Source organism: Peromyscus maniculatus, chromosome 3 (genome assembly GCF_049852395.1).
Source record: "Peromyscus maniculatus bairdii isolate BWxNUB_F1_BW_parent chromosome 3, HU_Pman_BW_mat_3.1, whole genome shotgun sequence".
NCBI lineage: Eukaryota > Metazoa > Chordata > Mammalia > Rodentia > Cricetidae > Peromyscus > Peromyscus maniculatus.
In genome coordinates, this window is record NC_134854.1 from 106,728,358 (window position 1) to 106,746,139 (window position 17,782).

The window sequence follows — 17,782 nt, forward strand, 5'->3', positions numbered from 1 at the left end:
AATGTTGTTAAGGCTCAGGGAATACTGGGGAAGAGGAGGCAAAAAGATTCTAAGAACCAGAAGACCAGGAAGTCTGTTGTGAGTTATGTGTCACGTAGCTATGGCAGGAAAGGTACACCCCATGAAATCTCAACAAAATGGCTGCCTAAACAAGACCTGAACAAAATCCTAACACTAGTTGACATCCCAGTGCATATGGGGGAATCTCACAGGCCTCAGCTCTAGTTCAAGACCTACAAGCAATTAGTAACTGCTGAGAGAGAGAATTAGTCTTCACTAGGATGAGCCTACTAACTGGTTGTTGAAAACCAAGTGGTCATCCTTAGAAACATATACATGTAGGCAACACTGAACAGAATCATCATGGTATGTACGTATTTATGTACATCTGTGTATATACATAAACATTTATATAGGCAACAATGACTAAAGAAGAAGAGGCCATGAACTGGGAGGGGGGGTGCACATGGGAGAGATAAGAAGGCAGAAACTGAAGGGGAATTGATATAATTATATTTTAATTAAAATTTTAAAATGACATTTCCTTTCTCAGTGACTATTACTACCATTAGAGAGTTCACTCAGTTCAAAAATCTTGGAATTACCTAAGCTTTTTACTAAAAAATTTACTTTAAAAAAAAAGTTACTAAAAATCTGCCATTACTATCTTCAAAATATTTCTCCACTTCTGACTCTATCACTCCTCATGAGCATTATTGTTCATCTGGACTATTTTAATGGCATCCAACTTGAATTACCACCTTCCACACTTACTAATTTACAATGACATGATAACCTATAATACATTCAAAGATAAATCAGATCACCATACCACATTCCCAACGTAGAAACTTCACATCTAACTTCAGAGTAAAAACTATAGAATTTATTATGTCCTACAGGCCCCTTACCACAGGGACTCTTCCCACGTCCACCAGTGATTGCTGCAACAGCTAAATGCCTTGAATGTGCCAGAATCCACTGCCTTACTATTATACACCTTCAGTGGAAATGCATCTCTACAAAAATCTAAACGATTCTGATTTTGAATATGACTTCAGGTCATCAGCACCCCCTCCACCCCCAGTTCATGCCATTAGCTAAATCTACTTATCAGATATCAGTTCATTAGAATATAAGTTCCATAACATAAAGAGACACTTATTTTGTTCAGGCTTATAAGACTACCAGAAACAAACCAGATGCTTTATTAAAACCTGCTGGATAGACAACAGATTAAAGGCATCTACTGCATTTATTCTAGTACTTTCTACAGCTCTCTACAGAAGTTAACAGTGTCTGTGTTCCCTGTGCCTCAAAGAAGCTCTAAGTCAACAGACTTTTTCTCTCTCCTACAAAATATATCAGACTGTCATACAATAAGTATCTCAACAGTACTTATGATAAAGTGAATTAGTAAACAGCTTTGATCTCTGTTTTCAAACAGACAAGAGAACCCTAGGAGCTGGGAAAAGTCAAGCATGCCAGCTGCATTATGTCACTCGTGGCAGAAGAAACAAGAGGGAGCTCTGTCAGAGAACACCTTGAAGACCTTCTGAGTGTGTCTGCCTCTTTTCAAGCATAAGGGTTTCCATCTGCAAGGGAAAAGTTTCAGGAAACAGTAGCTTAGGAAAACACACAACATGGAGCTTTCCTAGCTGCCATGTTTACATTGAATTCTGGGTTGGCTCGTCTGAAATAGCCCTGGTAAAAACAAGCTTTCAGCAAACTTTGAGCAATCAATGTTTCCCATAAAAGTGCTGCAAGTATGACCTTTAATGTCCCCTGCATTACTCCTCTAGAGACTCGGCAATTAACTGGTTGCTCAGCATCCACTGCTTCCTACCTGTTCTTCATTCCCCCTCAGCATTCTAAATACTGTGGCAAGCTAGACACAGGGACTCACATATGTACTCCCAACAATAAGAAGGTTGAGGTAGGAGAATTACCTACAGTTTGAGACCAGCCAAGACTACACAGTGAGTTCTAGTATATCCTCTGCTAGCATGTAAAACTCTATCTCAAAAACAAATGAAAACTTCCTTTCTAAAACCCAGAACATAGTACCAAGCATCCTTTAAACAGATTTCTGAACATAATTTGAAAAGTCATTGAAATTTTACAAATAAGACAGGCTATGGAGAGTATTAGTAGATCCAGAATATTCTCCATCTGGAAGACAGTCTACTGAGTCTCTTCTCTGCCTAATGATAGCTACTCCTACATTTTCTTTGAACAAAAGTTTTGGCTTCCATAGTAGAACAACAGAAACATTTTACAATAAAGTCTCTATCCACACTCTAAGAATAATCCCATATAAAGATAATTTTGACTCCTACTATAATGCCTGGGTAACTCTGAAGCTCTGAGTGCTCTTATCACATTTTCATACCATTCGAAGGGCCTCCTTATTAGATAAATCTTCACTAAAAAGGCATCAATATTAATATGTCCTTAGTGCTCTGTGTCTATAGGTTCCTCAATTCTGAATTCAACCAACAGCATATTCAATCTATTCAAGATAAAAAAAACAGAGCTCCTACTGAACTTGGGCATAGTTACTATCATGCCATTATTCCCTAAACAATATATGTGACAATACTATCATTGTCAAAATGTTGTAAGTAATATAGAAATGATCTAAGTTTCTGGGAGGATGTGGTATAGATTAGTAGTGAGCACTGTTGAACCAACAGCCCATGGGTATCAAGGTTTCTGTAATCAGACATTACTGAACAATATGAAAGGAATGGCATGAACTTAGGGTTATTGGTAATGAATTTGTCTTAAATAATCTTATTGGTAATGTGAAGAATGCCAGGGTCATCTTGTGAATATTTTACTCAGTCTAGTAGCTAACAAAGAGATAGAAGGACTGGGTCATGTTCAATACTGCACATATTTCTAACAATGATAGACAGTTAAGTTCTTCCAAAAATCCCTCTCTCGTACAATGTCATCACTAAATGGATCAATTTTGATTTCTTCTTTGGGGGCTACATTTGAGAGATGGTACCCACAAACAGAGAAAGGATAAAAGGATAGAAAAAGGGAAACAACAGGGGACACGGATCATTATTAAAACTCTAACTATGTATCTAATTGTCACATTTTTGGATTTTTGAGTGTTACACACCATGTTTTAAAACTACAACAATCATGTAACAATAAAACTCAAACCATGCTTAATGTGGTGGTACTGGTCTTTAACCCCAGCTACTCAGGAAGAAGAGACAAGCAGATCTCTGTGAGTTCAAAGCCAGCCTGGTCTACACAGAGTTCTAAACCAACCAGAGCTATATAATAAGGCCCAGTCTCCACTCAAGATCATCTTTATATCAAATACACTCTTTCTAATGTTTAAAACTGCAACAGTTTTTCTGATTAATACTCATGAAAAATTTCAAATGGTAATGTACAGGATTTTATTAAGACTCACAGGATTCTTCTAAGAGAAGGTATTTATGCTCCATAAACTCATCTACCACTGATCTTTCTTTTGTTCTACAAAGGTGTCATTTTCTCTAATCTAAGGCCAGTGAAAACTAATGCTTTGGCCTTGTAAAATAATAATAAGATGGCTAACTATTTGGGGTAAAGACTTGTCACTAAAAATTAAGATTTAAAAAGTTAGGCACAGAAAGGAAAGAATTACCAAATACAGAATTACAGTTGATATTCATGTCAGCTATAACCATACTATCTAGAGGATGTAGTTGAAATTTTGTGATTATCTTGAACATACACACATACCACCCTGATATCTAAATTTGCTTTCTAGAAAAATGGAGGTCAAACAAAACTCTCTCTTATTCTTAAGACATACCATAAGTCATCTTTCAGAAACAAAGCCACATGGGAAATGGCCCAGACTGTGCCCATGGATTGTGCTCATGACTATCCCCTCTATGCTAACATGCTCTCACCTTGAACGTTGTGGTACCATAGAGCTTGGTGGTGTGGACTGTCTCTGGAAGTACATTAGTGATATTGGTGATGAATTCCTCTAGGTATTTACAGGACTTCTCCAAGTGTGTTGTATTGATGATAATCTGGACAAGCTAGAAAACAGTAAACACATGCAATTCTCATTCACCTGAGATATTAGCAGGGTGCTCCACAGGCTACCTTATAGGAAGAATCCTCCAAGAAAACACCCCAACCCCCTGGAGCATTTTGTATTTCTTTTTAAAGGAGCAGTTGTCATAATGTAGTAAATATTTTATTTATTTATTTTTTAAGGTTAAACTAAGACAAAAGCTGCTAGTCTCAATCATTAGTCCTACAAAAGAAATACAATTGCCAAATGAATCAAATGAATAAACAGCCAGTAAAGCAATAACCATAACTGAAAAAGCAACAGAAGTTTCAAAATTAGGCCTAAGGAACACAGACATGTTTACTAGATTGTGAGAAGTCAACAAACTACCTTAGTTCATAAGAGAAAGAACCTGAATACAGAGCAGAGAAGACAAAACCCCTGATCTGGACAGTTTCCCCAATATTCTCAGTCTGTTTCCTCATGAGGAAGATGCATGCAATAACTTCTAAGCCAAACAGTCACTATGAACATTAAATTCTTTGCTATTATTAGTGGCTCCCTCTTCTTATACAACAGATCCTTAAAGAGGCTCATTCTGGAGTTAGAGATGGGGCACAGTGGTTGAGTACATGCTTGGAATCATGAGGCCCTGGTTCTGTTCCACACACACACATTCACAATCACAAGTACTGCTAAAGAAAAGCCATCCTCATTGCTCTAGACAGGGAGAAGAAGAGAAAGAAGAGAAAGGAAAAGAAAGAAGAGAAAGAGAAAGAAAGAAAGAAAGAAAGAAAGAAGGAAGGAAGGAAGGAAGGAAGGAAGGAAGGAAGGAAGGAAGGAAAGAAAGAAAGAAAGAAAGAAAGAAAGAAAGAAAGAAAGAAAGAAAGAAAGAAAGAAAGAAAGAAAGAAAGAAAGAAAGAAAGAAAGAAGTTCACACTTCATTTTGTTGTGTCCTCTTTTCAAAACCTGGAGACACAGGTTCAATGAGCATAATAATCATTTCCATGTTACTACAACAGAAAAAAAAGAAAGCAACTTTCTGCCAATCATGTAAGTTAACTAGAACTAATATTCAATCAGGCCATCTGACTATTATCAGAAGTGTGGGATGGTAGCCCTGGAGTGTTGCTTGTTTGTGAGTACTGATCTGAAAGTGGGCTCTGAGTAAGATGTAAATCAGACCTTTCCACGCCTTGGAGTTACTCTGTGAAAAAGGAGGGAGAGGCCAAGGAAAGAATGAGAAAGGGAGAAAGACAGGTCCTTCCTACTACTTCTTAACTTTGAAACTATTTATGTTCCCCATAGTCTATAGGAGGGAAGCTTTCTTTCTCTGTATTTTATTTTTCATATTTGTAAGTATATGTAGCGGTGTGGTGGTGTGGCACACCTTTAATCCCAGCACTCGAGAGGCAGAGCCAGGTGGATCTCAGGAGTTTGAGGCCAGTCTTGTCTACAGAGTGAGATCCAGGACAGGCATCTAAACTACACAGAGAAACCCTGTCTTGAAAAAAAAAAAAAGAATTGTGTGGTAACAAGGCTGTGACAGATTGGGGAATGTCAGTGTAGAGGGCTAGGTGACTGGGCCTTTTAGTCTAATGAAACCCACTATTTTGTATATGTTCTAAAGAGCTATAGCAGGCCCAAGCATGGCAAACATGGCTCTCGCAGGCCTTGCCTTTCCCCCATTCCCTCTGCCTGGCTAAACAGTTACATTACATTCTCAAAGCTAGCCCCCAAGGTCTATTCCTTTATTTGGCCACTGCATCCTCCTGAGGCCGATCACCAATAACTAATTATCAAAGTATTGAAGTCTAGCAATCAGATGCCCCCTTTGGCTGCCCTAATTAAGATAACCAGTCAAAACAAACCAACTCATCATTAACACAGGGTCTCCTTTTTTCCCTTTATAAATTGCCATTTGCCTGTGGGCCATGTCTGTCTCCTCTCTATCCAGAGGCAGTCCTTTATCCTCCAGGGCAAATATTCCCACTCCATTCCCCATCTTGTTCTTTTCTCTTCTCCTCATCCTCTGTCTCCTTGTCTCTTTGTCCCTCTGGGGCAAACAAATCTCCATTGAGCTGAGAACTTGGTCTTGATGTGTCCTTTGCTAGTCCTTTCATGCTCACTTAAAACTTAAAAAATAAGAAAGATCATTGATTGGTATTATAGAATATTAAACAAACTATGACTAGGTCTATAAGCAGAAAGTGCACACTCACCTCCTTTGTAAGAGCCAGCACTGGGCAAAATACATAGTTCATTCTCAGGACATGCATGCTGGATTCTAGCAATAATTCTTTAGTAATGAAAAGAACAAAGCAACCTAGCACTCTGCTTAGAATCTGCCTAAAGAACTTGGGCAAACAGCTACTTCTGAGACACTGGCAAAAAGCAAGAGGTACCAAGATGCAGCTATAACAGATAACAGCTATGAAAAGATGAACTGTCACCAAGGCTAACTATTCTATTACTCCCCAGACGCCACCAGACAATGAAAATCTGTCAGGATCTTACCAATCATCCAAAGTATAATTCAGAGATGGCATTCTGGATACAAGGCTACTGTCCTGTCTCTTATAAAATTACCCTCAACACCAACATTAAAGCACTGTGGAAGAAAAGCACACCCCTTAAAATGAGCAATTCATTACACTCTGTTGATTCTGTTTCTCTTTCAAAGGACAAAAATCACACTTAGATCAACTAAATCAAATCACTCTTTTTAAAACTTTAAGTTGTTTGAGTTTCACATAATTATATAATAAATTTTAGGCATTTCCACCCCTTCAATCCCCATCATCCACTTCTATAACTGGAGCCCTTCTTCCCAACAAGTCTCCCTCCTACTTCCATGTCTTCTGTTTGTGTGTGACCCTATGAGTTTAACTAGAGTTTCCTGTCCAATTTAGGTGGGAGGTAATTTACTGGAGCAAGGGCAACTTATTGGTATCTACATCACTAAAGAAAATGGCACCTCTCCCCTCAAAACTACTAGGTTCCAACAGTCCCCCAGGAAGGATGAAAGGTGGTTAATGGCAAGGTTGTCTTGAAGTAAGAGTCAGAAATGGAAGAGAGTTAAATTGGAGAACTAGAGGTTTCTATTTTAGAATCAGCATTACCTATAAGAAACACATTCTGTCTATCAAAAGAAATTCTAATAATAAGAGGAATCATGTCATGCTATAGAAATTAAAAAAAAAAAACCTGACAGTCAAAGAGAAAATTGTTCTGTTTTGCAGGCTTTTGGCAGTTTGAGAAAAAAAAAAGGAGGCGGCTATGCTGGGTACAGTAGTAATTTATCATGACTTTAAAAAGATCTGTCAACACAAGAGATCACCATGAATTGCATCAGCAGGCTGTCAGTCACCCCTTCTGTTTCACTGCCAAGCACAGAATAGACTATTAAAACATTCCAGGAGTATAACACATGCATGTCACTTTCAGAGGGACACTGTCTGTTAGGGAGGTCTGATGATCTCCACTCTTGAATGACAGTTTCCGAACCCTGGCAAGGGAGAGGCTCTGGAGGCTAACTCTGCACTGAGGCATGGAATGAAGTGACCTGAGATCCAGACTACCAACAAAGTCTCAGCACCTTCCATGGTTTCATCAGACCCAACTCACATTCCAAACTATCTTTGATATTGTCTCAAGGACACAGAATTATCAACAGACAACATATCAATTGTCTCTAGTGTAAAATCCTTTGAAAATGGGCCAGTAAAGAAAAGAATTATAGTGCAAACAGCAACTCTTATAACTAAACGACAGAAGTCACTTTGATAACAATCCATTAGGAGGCTGAAGCAGGAAAATTGAGAGTTTGAGTCCAGCCTGGCTACATAGCAAGGCCTTGTCTCAAAGAAAAAGAAAACAGACAAAAAAAAAAAACAAAAAACAAAAACAAAACAAAACAAAACAAAACAAAACAAAACTGCACATAAAGAAAATAAATGAACAAATCCCATTAGGAACAAGAAGATTTTCCATCTGTCCTTGCTGGTATGACAGTAAATGTGAGAGCTTCAGCATACCGTGCCCTGTGGGGACCCCAGTCAGAGAGCTATAGCACAGAGTGCCCTGTGGGGATCACTGCCCCAGCTCTTCCTACATAACCCCCAGGGAACCCAAGGAATAATAGCAGGTACTCTATACTGGATAACTCCAGAAAAGAAATATGGCCACCATCTTAAATAGTGTTAGCCCTATGCTCCCAGCAGATCTTTAGTTCTCAACTATAAATTATTATATGTATTTATTTCTCTTAGATCTGCTTTTGTCTTGTTTCCAGAAGCAGTGATTCACCACCCCAAAACTTCCAGAGGATTGACCCAAAGCAGTAAGGTGAGAAGCCACATACTTTCAATGGCTCATGACTGCCAAATCTGCAAGGAGACAAAAACTAAATAGCAATAGGAACACTAGTCTCATTCACAGGAATGAATTAACCTAAAACTGTAAAGGATCTTATCTTCCTCTCATCCCAGCATGGCTCAAAAAGCTTTATCCACTTTTCAATTTATGCATCTCCGGGACCTAAGCAACTAAAAATACTAAAATAAATGGACTGCTAATTCCAATTTTCAAGGTTTCATTCAATTTTTTTACTTAACTTAAAAGTATCTTAACATAACTAACATAAGCACTGCCCCTGCTGTTGGGAATAGGGGTAGAAGGAATATAGTGTGTGAGACATAACAGGACACAGCTCTCTCTGGTCATTTGTCTAAATTACAAGAAAAACAAAACCAGCAGCTATTGCTTCAGGTCTGCTGCGGGCTAATATAATCACAACTCTAAGTCTGGATGATAACTATGACCTACAAGCACACCTCTGGGTCTACTTCCTTACATTACCATCATTCCTGACAAGCCAGTAGAGTATTTTAAGTTAATTTATTGTGAAAATGTATGCATCATGAAAGGAAGAAAGATATTCTAAAGGGAGACACTCATATCTTGCTTTTGGCTATCAGACTACTAAGATAATGGGCCTCAAAGAACTAGAACTTCCCTCCAATAAGTACATGCTAGGAAAGGAAAAGGCTGGTGCCAGCCAGAGGGGGACTTATCTCCTAGAAAGAGATTTCATGTAATCTGACAACTTCAGAGTTCTTTCAGGAGAGACTGGAACTCAGACAATACTGGGTTGATGATGAGCAGGACCATATCTTGACCAGGACTACTTGAATATGCCTGACCCTCATGCCAGTGTCTTGCACATGAACCTGGAGGTCACTGGATCTATTTGCTCCTCTTTACAATGTGGACACTGAATCAGTCTCCTTTCTCTGCTTTGCACTATTACTAGTCCCTGTGACTGACCCAATGAGGATGTGTAGCTGAGTCTCACTTGCTAAGGCAGTCAGGACCAGCCTTTGACTCTAATGGTTCCTGTAACAGAAAGAACAAAGAACAAGGCCTATTTCAGTTTTTCTTTTAGAAGAAAACCCTTTTTAAATGTTATCTCAAAGGTTATGCTGAACTACTAATATAGGGCTTAAAATTACTCATGTTCACTGTCTTTTAGCTCAAAACAGAGATATTAACATCAATATTGATATAAAAATACAGTGAATACATTCTAAATAATAAAATAAATAGTAAAGCATCAGGTACAGTATGTACTCAGTTACTGAGAAAACATCTTGGTCTAGACACATTTTATATGTCATAACAGGACATCTTCTTCTAATCTTTTGGTTTCTCCTAATTTAAAAAAAATCCATTTTATACTAGACTTGACAAGCACTGTTTGCATGCCCAGAATGCTTAGTAAGAACAATCAGTATCTACTGGTATTCTCTCTATTCTAAATACTTAGCATGTTCACTTAATGCTCAAATAATCCAATGAAACGTGATGCTATTGTCCCCATTTCAACATAAAGCTCAGTCATTTCCCAAGAACACATTACCTAGCAAAGGGACAGCAATGGAACCCAGGAAGTCTGGGTAAAGACAGACATGCATTGTCATCAACTGCTTTTTCTGCAGACCTGGAAGAAGCACCTCATGAAAAGATGCACCTGCTGACTCAAGTAGGTATCACACAAGATTTAAGCTCTAGCATGAGCCAGAACTAGAATGTAGTATGAAACACGTGGAAGCAAAGTAGCTATGAAAGCAGCAAGAAATCCATGGAGAAAAGAGAATAGAGACAGAGCATAGAGAAAGAGAGAGGAGCAGTACCATGTAGCCCCAATGCAAAATAAGGCAGATTGACAGGTATGGCTTACATGGAGTTTTAAACTCTGAATGACCTGACATGCTGAGGATGCTGCTGAAGTGCATATTTTGAACACATTTCTGTCACTTGAGTGCTCTGTAACACCAAAGCATTTCTAACCAGAACTAGAAAATCTTTACCTCTGTTGAAAGAAGATAATTAAATCAGTTGATTCTGGGAGAGAAGAATCATTATGAACACAGAGTTGACAAATTATAAACTTTCTCTCCCAGTTGAGATTCAGAAAGGAAACAATACAATCTAATGACAATGGAAGAGTTTCTGACCCCTGCTCCCACTTTTCCTTGTTTGTAGGCTGGTTAAGAAAAAAAAAGCTAGGCTATTTTTAGATACAGAAAGTCAATCCATGACAATTCTATTCCAAGCAATAAAAAATAAGTGCAGAAGAATGAGGAGAAGATTGTAAATCATGGCTACATGGACTTCCACCTTTGAAAAACTGTTACAAGCATAGCCCCATCACAGACAGCACCATACATCACCGTGTTCTTTATCTCAACTTGGAGAAAGAAAGACTCCATGCCAGTGCTCACCTGGTGTGCAGTTGTCTTAGGGATGGATTGGTTTTGTGTGTGTGTGTGTGTGTGTGTGTGTGTGTGTGTGTGTGTGTGTGAAGTGTACTATAGTATTATTAACCATTTTCTGAATTGCACCATCATTCTTGACATTATGTAGTTAGAAATGTTCATTATTCCTAGAGGAACTGACACCAAATCTGTACTAGATCTGTAAGAAACAGACGGCCTGCAGCCTTTCCCTTCTGAAGAAAAAATTTCCCTAACCTAAGCTCTCACTTTGGGCATAGTACCTTCAGTGAATGGCAAGGTGAGATGTGAGCACGAAATCCTAAATTTCCAAAGGAAAGGAAATCTCATAACTTCTAGTTTTAGGACTAGGTATCAGTAAGTCAAACCTTCAGTTATACTTTACCACAAATGAGTGAAAGGATCTTTCTCCCTTTACTAGAAGAGGCGGTAAGCCATTATTTCCTCTTTCAAGCCTAATCACAAATCACCAGGCTTTTGCTGAACAGGTAACATGATGATAGGGCAATTACCAATCATATCCAAAAGACATCAAGAACAATAAAAGCCAAGTAAGTCTAACATAGACCAAGGGACCCAAGTGTTAAGACCTCTGACATCAACAGTAGATATAGGCAAAGTGCATGCACAGGACATCTGGCATGGTCACCTTCACTAAGAGCTACTTTACCTCAGTAAGGCCAATGTTCTTTCTCTTAATGACATTCTGCAGAGAGTTGCTCAGAGTCCTGGTCAGCAACAGGTTTGTAGACTTACGGATCATGTCATCAACTTCAGTGGAGCTGAAATGTAAATGATGAACTCAGTTGCAGCCCGGGTAACTAAATTTGGCAAATGAGTGGGTGCCAGCAGTTCTTGTAGTAGTTAACAGTTGTAGCTGGATTAACAGAAGCAGCAGTGTTGGTAAAGGTAGCAGTAACGGCTAATGTATTCTGTGTGCCAGAAAGTATACCAAGGACATTAACAAATACCTTTAGATTTTGCTCTATTAAATATATACTTTGCCGTAATTTTTTTAAAAAGTTCTATCTACAGAACTCTGCCTAGATTGTTTTTTCACATTTGAATGATTTAAGAAGTACAGGCTAACCTGAACAGTTTCAGAAAAGAAGCCATTCTGAAGCCATGGAACTTCACTTAGGATTATATACTTTCAGTATCAATTATATTTTTATGCACTTAGCCAACACAATACACACACACACACACACACACACACACACACACACACACACACACACACACACCAGAATTAAAACTAAAAAAAAAAATTTGTTTATATCTTCTTTAACTGTGTTCATCTTCTTTATCACTTAAAAATGTCTTGGTGCTCACCTTTCAAAAGTAATCTGATTTCAAGAGGGGGCTTTTCTATGAAATCAATCTTGCTTTTAGATGGGAAAATTCACTGTACAATCCCCAAGGTCCATTTTTTTCATAGTAAGAACAATAATTAACAGAGCTTTTGCACTACACAGGAGGCCAATGCAGGAATATAGGAGGTCAAGGCCTGCATGGGCTAAAGATGAGATTCAAGGCTACGCTGTGCAACTTTGCAAGATTTTGTCTTAGCACCTTAAAGTAACAGAGGCTTTAGACTAGCTCATTGGTAGAGAACTTGCCTAGCATACCAGAAGACCTATGTTCAACCCAAAGTAGTAAATGGTTATAAAGAAATGATTCAACCCAATTCCTAATTATACTTATTTCAGAAAAGCTTGACACATGATATGTTCTGTTCATTCATTCTTTTGGTAAATTGATCAAGTGTAGGTAAAGATGGAGTGTTGAGCAGTGTGACTGCTGTGCATATCCTGAATTTGTGCTGCACTTAATATTAGCTATTCAGGTCCTCAGGTAGGTAAAATCCTCCTTGGAGATAAAGGTCTTCCTTTTAGCTTCTTAATGTCTTACTACTAAACAGCATCTAACGAGATAGTTGCCAAAAGATATACAGACTAAACCAATAAATGAGCAAAGAAACAAAGAAGCCTGTGCTTAAGACAGCACACTAGCAGAGAAACACTACTGTTTCCAAAGACTAGGTTACAGCTCCATTCTCACTATAAAATTTTATCTAGTGAGTAAGTTAAACTACAACTTTCAGGAATTTTTTGCTGATATTGTTTAAAATGTAATATATTTTTTTTACATTATTCAAAAGCTTTTCCCTTCCATCATAACTATAAAAAGCAGTGTTCCACAGTGAAAGCCTATACCAAGGCTTCCAAAATCATAATTAAATGAATAACAAACATTTTACACAGTATATATTTTAGAGAAAGTAACAAATTCAGCACTGGACTGGTTCCCAGTGTCTTCTGTTATACCTTAGATGAAGATCTTCTGAAAACTTCAGGCAGGCGTAGATAAATTCTTTAATCTGGTTGTAAACTTTTGGCACAAATTCAGAGAAAGGAAACTTTTTGGGAAATGGCTGCTGTAAATGCAAGGATTAATGAAAGCAAGTCACTAAATCCATTGAAGACAACTGAAAATGAAAAACAAACAAACAAACAAACTTTGTCCTACTTTGTGAAGTACTGACTTAACAGTATCAAACTGTTAAAAAGTTAAAAAAAAATTTCCAAGAGATTTCTGACACTTTAAAGAATAAGACAAGTATGCTGACTAGTTTCTATGTCAACTTGACACAAACAAGGTGAATGTGGGAAGAAAGAATCTTAATCAAGAAAATGCCTCCATAGGATTGGGCTGTGGGGCATTCTTTACAATATTTTTATTTATTTATTATTTTAGTTTATGTACATGTGAGTTTTGCCTGCATGTATGCATGCACACCATGTACTTTCAATGTCTAGGAAGACTAGAAGAGGGTGTCAGACACCCTGAAACTGGAGTTACAGGTGGTTGTGACCTGCCATTTATGTGCTTAGAACCGAACTAGGGTCCTCTGCAAGAGTGCTTTTAACCACAGTGCTTTTAACCACTGAACCATCTTTCCAGGCCTAAAGCATTTCTTGGTTCATGACTGATGTGGATGGGCCAAGCTCACTGTAGGAAGGTAGTCCTGGGTGGTATAAGAAAACAAGCTAAGCAAGCAAGCCAGTAAAAAGCAGTCTCCCATAGCATCTGCTTCAGTTCCAGCCTCCAGGTTCTTGCCTTGAGTTCCTTCCCTGACTTCTCTAGATGATGCACTGAGACCTGAGAGTTCTAAGCTAGAATAAATCTTTCCTCTCCCAAATTGTTTTTCGTCCTGGTATTTCATCATAGCAATAGAAATCCTAAGTCAAAAACTGGTACTAGGTTGTGGAGTATGACTGAGGCAGATCTGACCACATGTTATTTAGAGAACCATGGAAGGACTCTGGACCTTTGGACTGGAAAAGTCATTTGGTATTTGAGGCTTAATAAGCTATTGTGGGAACTTAGTAGTTAAGAATGTTGAAAGCAATGCAAAGATGGAGTTTTGGCTTGAGAAGTTTCAAAGGGAAGTTTGAGACCACCTTAAAGACTCTAGCAGAGCAATCTGATATCTTGAGCTTTAAGAACCTGTGATTTGGGGGCTGGAGAGATGGCTCAGAGGTTAAGAGCACTGCTTGTTCTTCCAGAGGTCCTGAGTTCAATTCCCAGCAACCACATGGTGGCTCACAACCATCTATAATGAGATCTGGTGCTCTCTTCTGGTCTGTGGGTGTACATGCACACAGAACACTGTATATATAATAAATAAATAAATCTTTAAAAAAAAAAAAGAACCTGTGGTTCTAGTCAGCTGGGGCTGAAGAATCAATTGTAGTTAAAAGAGACCAGAACTACTTAAGCAAAACCTTTGCTTGACCAGGACACTTGATGCTGGTTAGTTAGAGCCTACAAATCAGTGATGATTAAGAAGAGACCAGCACCACTGAGGACATAAATCTGGGAGTATTTTCTCAGGGTCAGCACATTGTTGTGGGCTATCTGTATACTGTGAAGGTGCATTGCTGTGATTGGCATAATAAAAAGCTGAATGGCCAATAGGTAGGAAGGAAATATAGGTGGGATTTCTGGGAAGAGAAAGGAAGGAGATCTAGGTGCACGGGAGACATAGAGAGGGGAGACACCAACGAGATATGGAGGGAGTCAGACATGCAGAATGAAGGAAAGGCAAAAAGCCACACGGTAAAATGTAGATTAATATAAATGGGTTAATTTAAGTTATAAGAGCTAGTTAGGAACATGCCTAAGCTATAGGCCAAGCTTTACTAATTAATTCCGTGTCTTATTTGAGAGTTGGCTGGTGGGACAGAGAAAGACTCATTAAAGCACATAGAGACTGTGGCCCAGGGGAAACCAAGGCTGCGTCTCATGCTGGCAGCTGAACTTGGTACTGTGTAAGAGTCCTCCAGGTGGTATGGATTTTTAAGGCACGAAAGTTAACAGAGAGCAGCTATGGTTTGGCATGAGAGGTCAGGAGATGTAAATGGTGAATGTGACACCTCAACTGAAGTTGAAGACTCAGGATTGAAGGGGTCATGGAGTGACATTGAGGCTTAGCAGCATGTGGCAGGGACAGAGTCCCCTAGAGAGCTCAGAGGAAGCTATTGGTTGCAGGAAAGAGTCTAGTTTCAAAAAATACACCAACATTTTGGAGATGCCACTACTGTGGAACAACCACCAAGGAAGGCAGCAGCAGTGGAGTAAAGCTAGCCTGAGCCTAGGAAACAAACTGTGTATACTACAGAGTGCAGAGCCAAAAAGAAGTATTCCTGACCCTTTGCAGCCCAGAGGATCATGAGTTGAAGACATCAAGCACTGACCTTTTTACACTGTTGAATTTTGGGTTTGATTTGATTACAATTGTGCCCTGGTTCTTCCTTCTTAGAGTAAAAAGTATTTAACTTATTTTCGATTTTACAGAAGTCCACAGTTGAGAGACATTGTAATTTTACAGATATTTTGGACATTTCAGAGGAATGTTGGCTATTCTAGAGAAATTTTGAACTTGAAAGAGACTTTAGATATTTTAGAGACTGAAATTTTAAAGTGTCTGAATTTTTTTTAAAAAGACTGAAGAAGTTTTAAAATTTGAAATGTTTTATACTGTGATACTGATATTAATATGCAATTTGGGGAGATAAACAGGAAATAAAAAGTTATGCCTTAATAAGCTATGTGTTTGTGTGTCAAGTTGACAAAGGGCCAACTGTACTGGCTAGTTTTTATGTCAACTTGATGCCAACTAGGGGCATATACAGACTTAATAGAGAAAATGCATCCATAAGATTGGCCTACAGGCAATGCTGTAGGTCATTTTCTTGACTGATGACTGATGACTGATTGGGAGAGCCCAGCTCACTGTGGGTGATGCCACCCCTGGAAAGGTGCTGCTGGATGATGTAAGAGAACAGGCTGAGCAAACCATAAATGAGCAAGCCAGTAAGCTGCACTGTATCAGCTGCTACCTCCAGGTTCCTACACTATATGAGCTCTTGCCCTGTCTTTCCCCAGGGATGAATGTGCCATGGAACCACATGATTCCAAGTGTCTGTGATTTCATAAACATCAAAAGACAATACTTGAGCCTGTACTTTCACATTTTTCATGTGCAGGGCTTAAGTACAGCAGAGAGCTTGGGTAGAAAGGGGCTGATTAAGGAAAACTCCTCTGCACTGTAACTTTGGTGGGGAGAAACCACTCACTGCACTGTCAAAACAATAGAATTATACCAAAGAGAGCAAATTTAAATGTCTGGTTTTAGAAGAAACTATTTGAACACTACAACAAAATTAAGAATTCAAATTTGAACCAAATTGCATTACTCCAGGGATTTGACAAACTCTAAAGATGTGTAGGACCTCAAAGCCTTTTACAGATTCCCAATGAGGTAATTCTGTACATCTAAGACTCAAAAGAAATTATTTGAAAGTGTTTTAAAATCTACTGACCTGAAGTATCTCAGGTTCAGAGAAATTTAATCTAGTGAAAAAAGAGAAAGTGAGAATTTTATTTTAATACATCCCTTACCTTTTCCAGTTCTGTATCTTGAAATGGGAATTGTCCTACAACCTTTTTATATGTCTCTTCACTCGTTACTGGTATGGGACTGTAGTTGTCAGAATCAAGTATGGTTCTATAAAAAAATGAAAAGGCGGGGGGAAGGAGAGAGGAGGGTTGCTTAAACACAGAGGCTTTTTCTGAGACAGTTTAATGATTATATGTTTACCACAACTTCAAAAAAAAAAAAAAAAAACAAAAAAAACCCTCCCCATCCTTACTACACTCCTACAATGCAGCCATTTTGGTTTGGACATTTAAAAAAAAATCAGAGAGAAACTAAGCTCTGAAACAAGTGGAACACAACTATAAACATGACCTTCTAGTGTCTGTGATTTACAAATGGGCAGAAAATTAAAGGCAAGTGGGATGTAAATGAGAATAGAATATTGGAGTTGATCATTTTAGTAAGATATATTGGATCATAATCATAGTTTTAATTATGTACTAGTGTATTCTAACTTAGGAAACTGTCAGAGAGGAAAAATAACTTCTAATAATTAATCCATGCTATGTTCTCTCTCCTCTGTCTTCTGCTATGTACTAATCAGTAATAAGTTCTCTCTCCTTGAGTATATTAAGAGTTCTCTGAAAGCAGAAAATTTCATATGAAATCCAAACACAAACTCATTAAATCACAGAATGCTGTGGCTATTCCTGTCTGTACTGCCTGCAGAGATAATCCTACCATAAAAGCAATTATTAGCATTAGATACATCTGGATTCCAGAAGTGTATACATTTACATTAATATATGTATGAATTGAAATAAATAATGTTATGCTCATGAACTGTGAAGAGTAAGATTAAAAGATGAGAGTGAAGGTTTAAAAGTAAACTTGAAAATGAGATAAGCTGACAAGAGGACACAAGCAACTGGCAAGAAGAACTCTTGAAGGAGAGGCGAGTCTGGGATTCCAAAGAGGGTTGACTGAACTTGTGTGTTA

The 17,782-nt window shown here is 38.3% G+C and overlaps 1 protein-coding gene across 4 annotated transcripts in view; it reads right to left on the reverse strand.

Annotated features, from left to right (window-relative positions):
• The window catches only part of Exoc6b (exocyst complex component 6B), a 491,948-nt gene that overhangs the window by 201,926 nt on the left and 272,240 nt on the right, over positions 1 to 17,782 (reverse strand). For all 4 annotated transcript variants that reach the window (XR_013049947.1, XM_006991543.4, XM_076567063.1 and 1 more), the window contains 4 exons: positions 16,807 to 16,912; positions 13,167 to 13,276; positions 11,507 to 11,618; positions 3,927 to 4,061 (listed from right to left, as the gene is read on the reverse strand). Coding sequence is in view for 3 of the 4 variants with exons in the window: in XM_006991543.4 (XP_006991605.1) it covers positions 3,927 to 4,061; positions 11,507 to 11,618; positions 13,167 to 13,276; positions 16,807 to 16,912 (463 nt within the window). In the remaining variant the exon portion in view is untranslated. The remainder of the gene's footprint in view (positions 1 to 3,926; positions 4,062 to 11,506; positions 11,619 to 13,166; positions 13,277 to 16,806; positions 16,913 to 17,782) is intronic.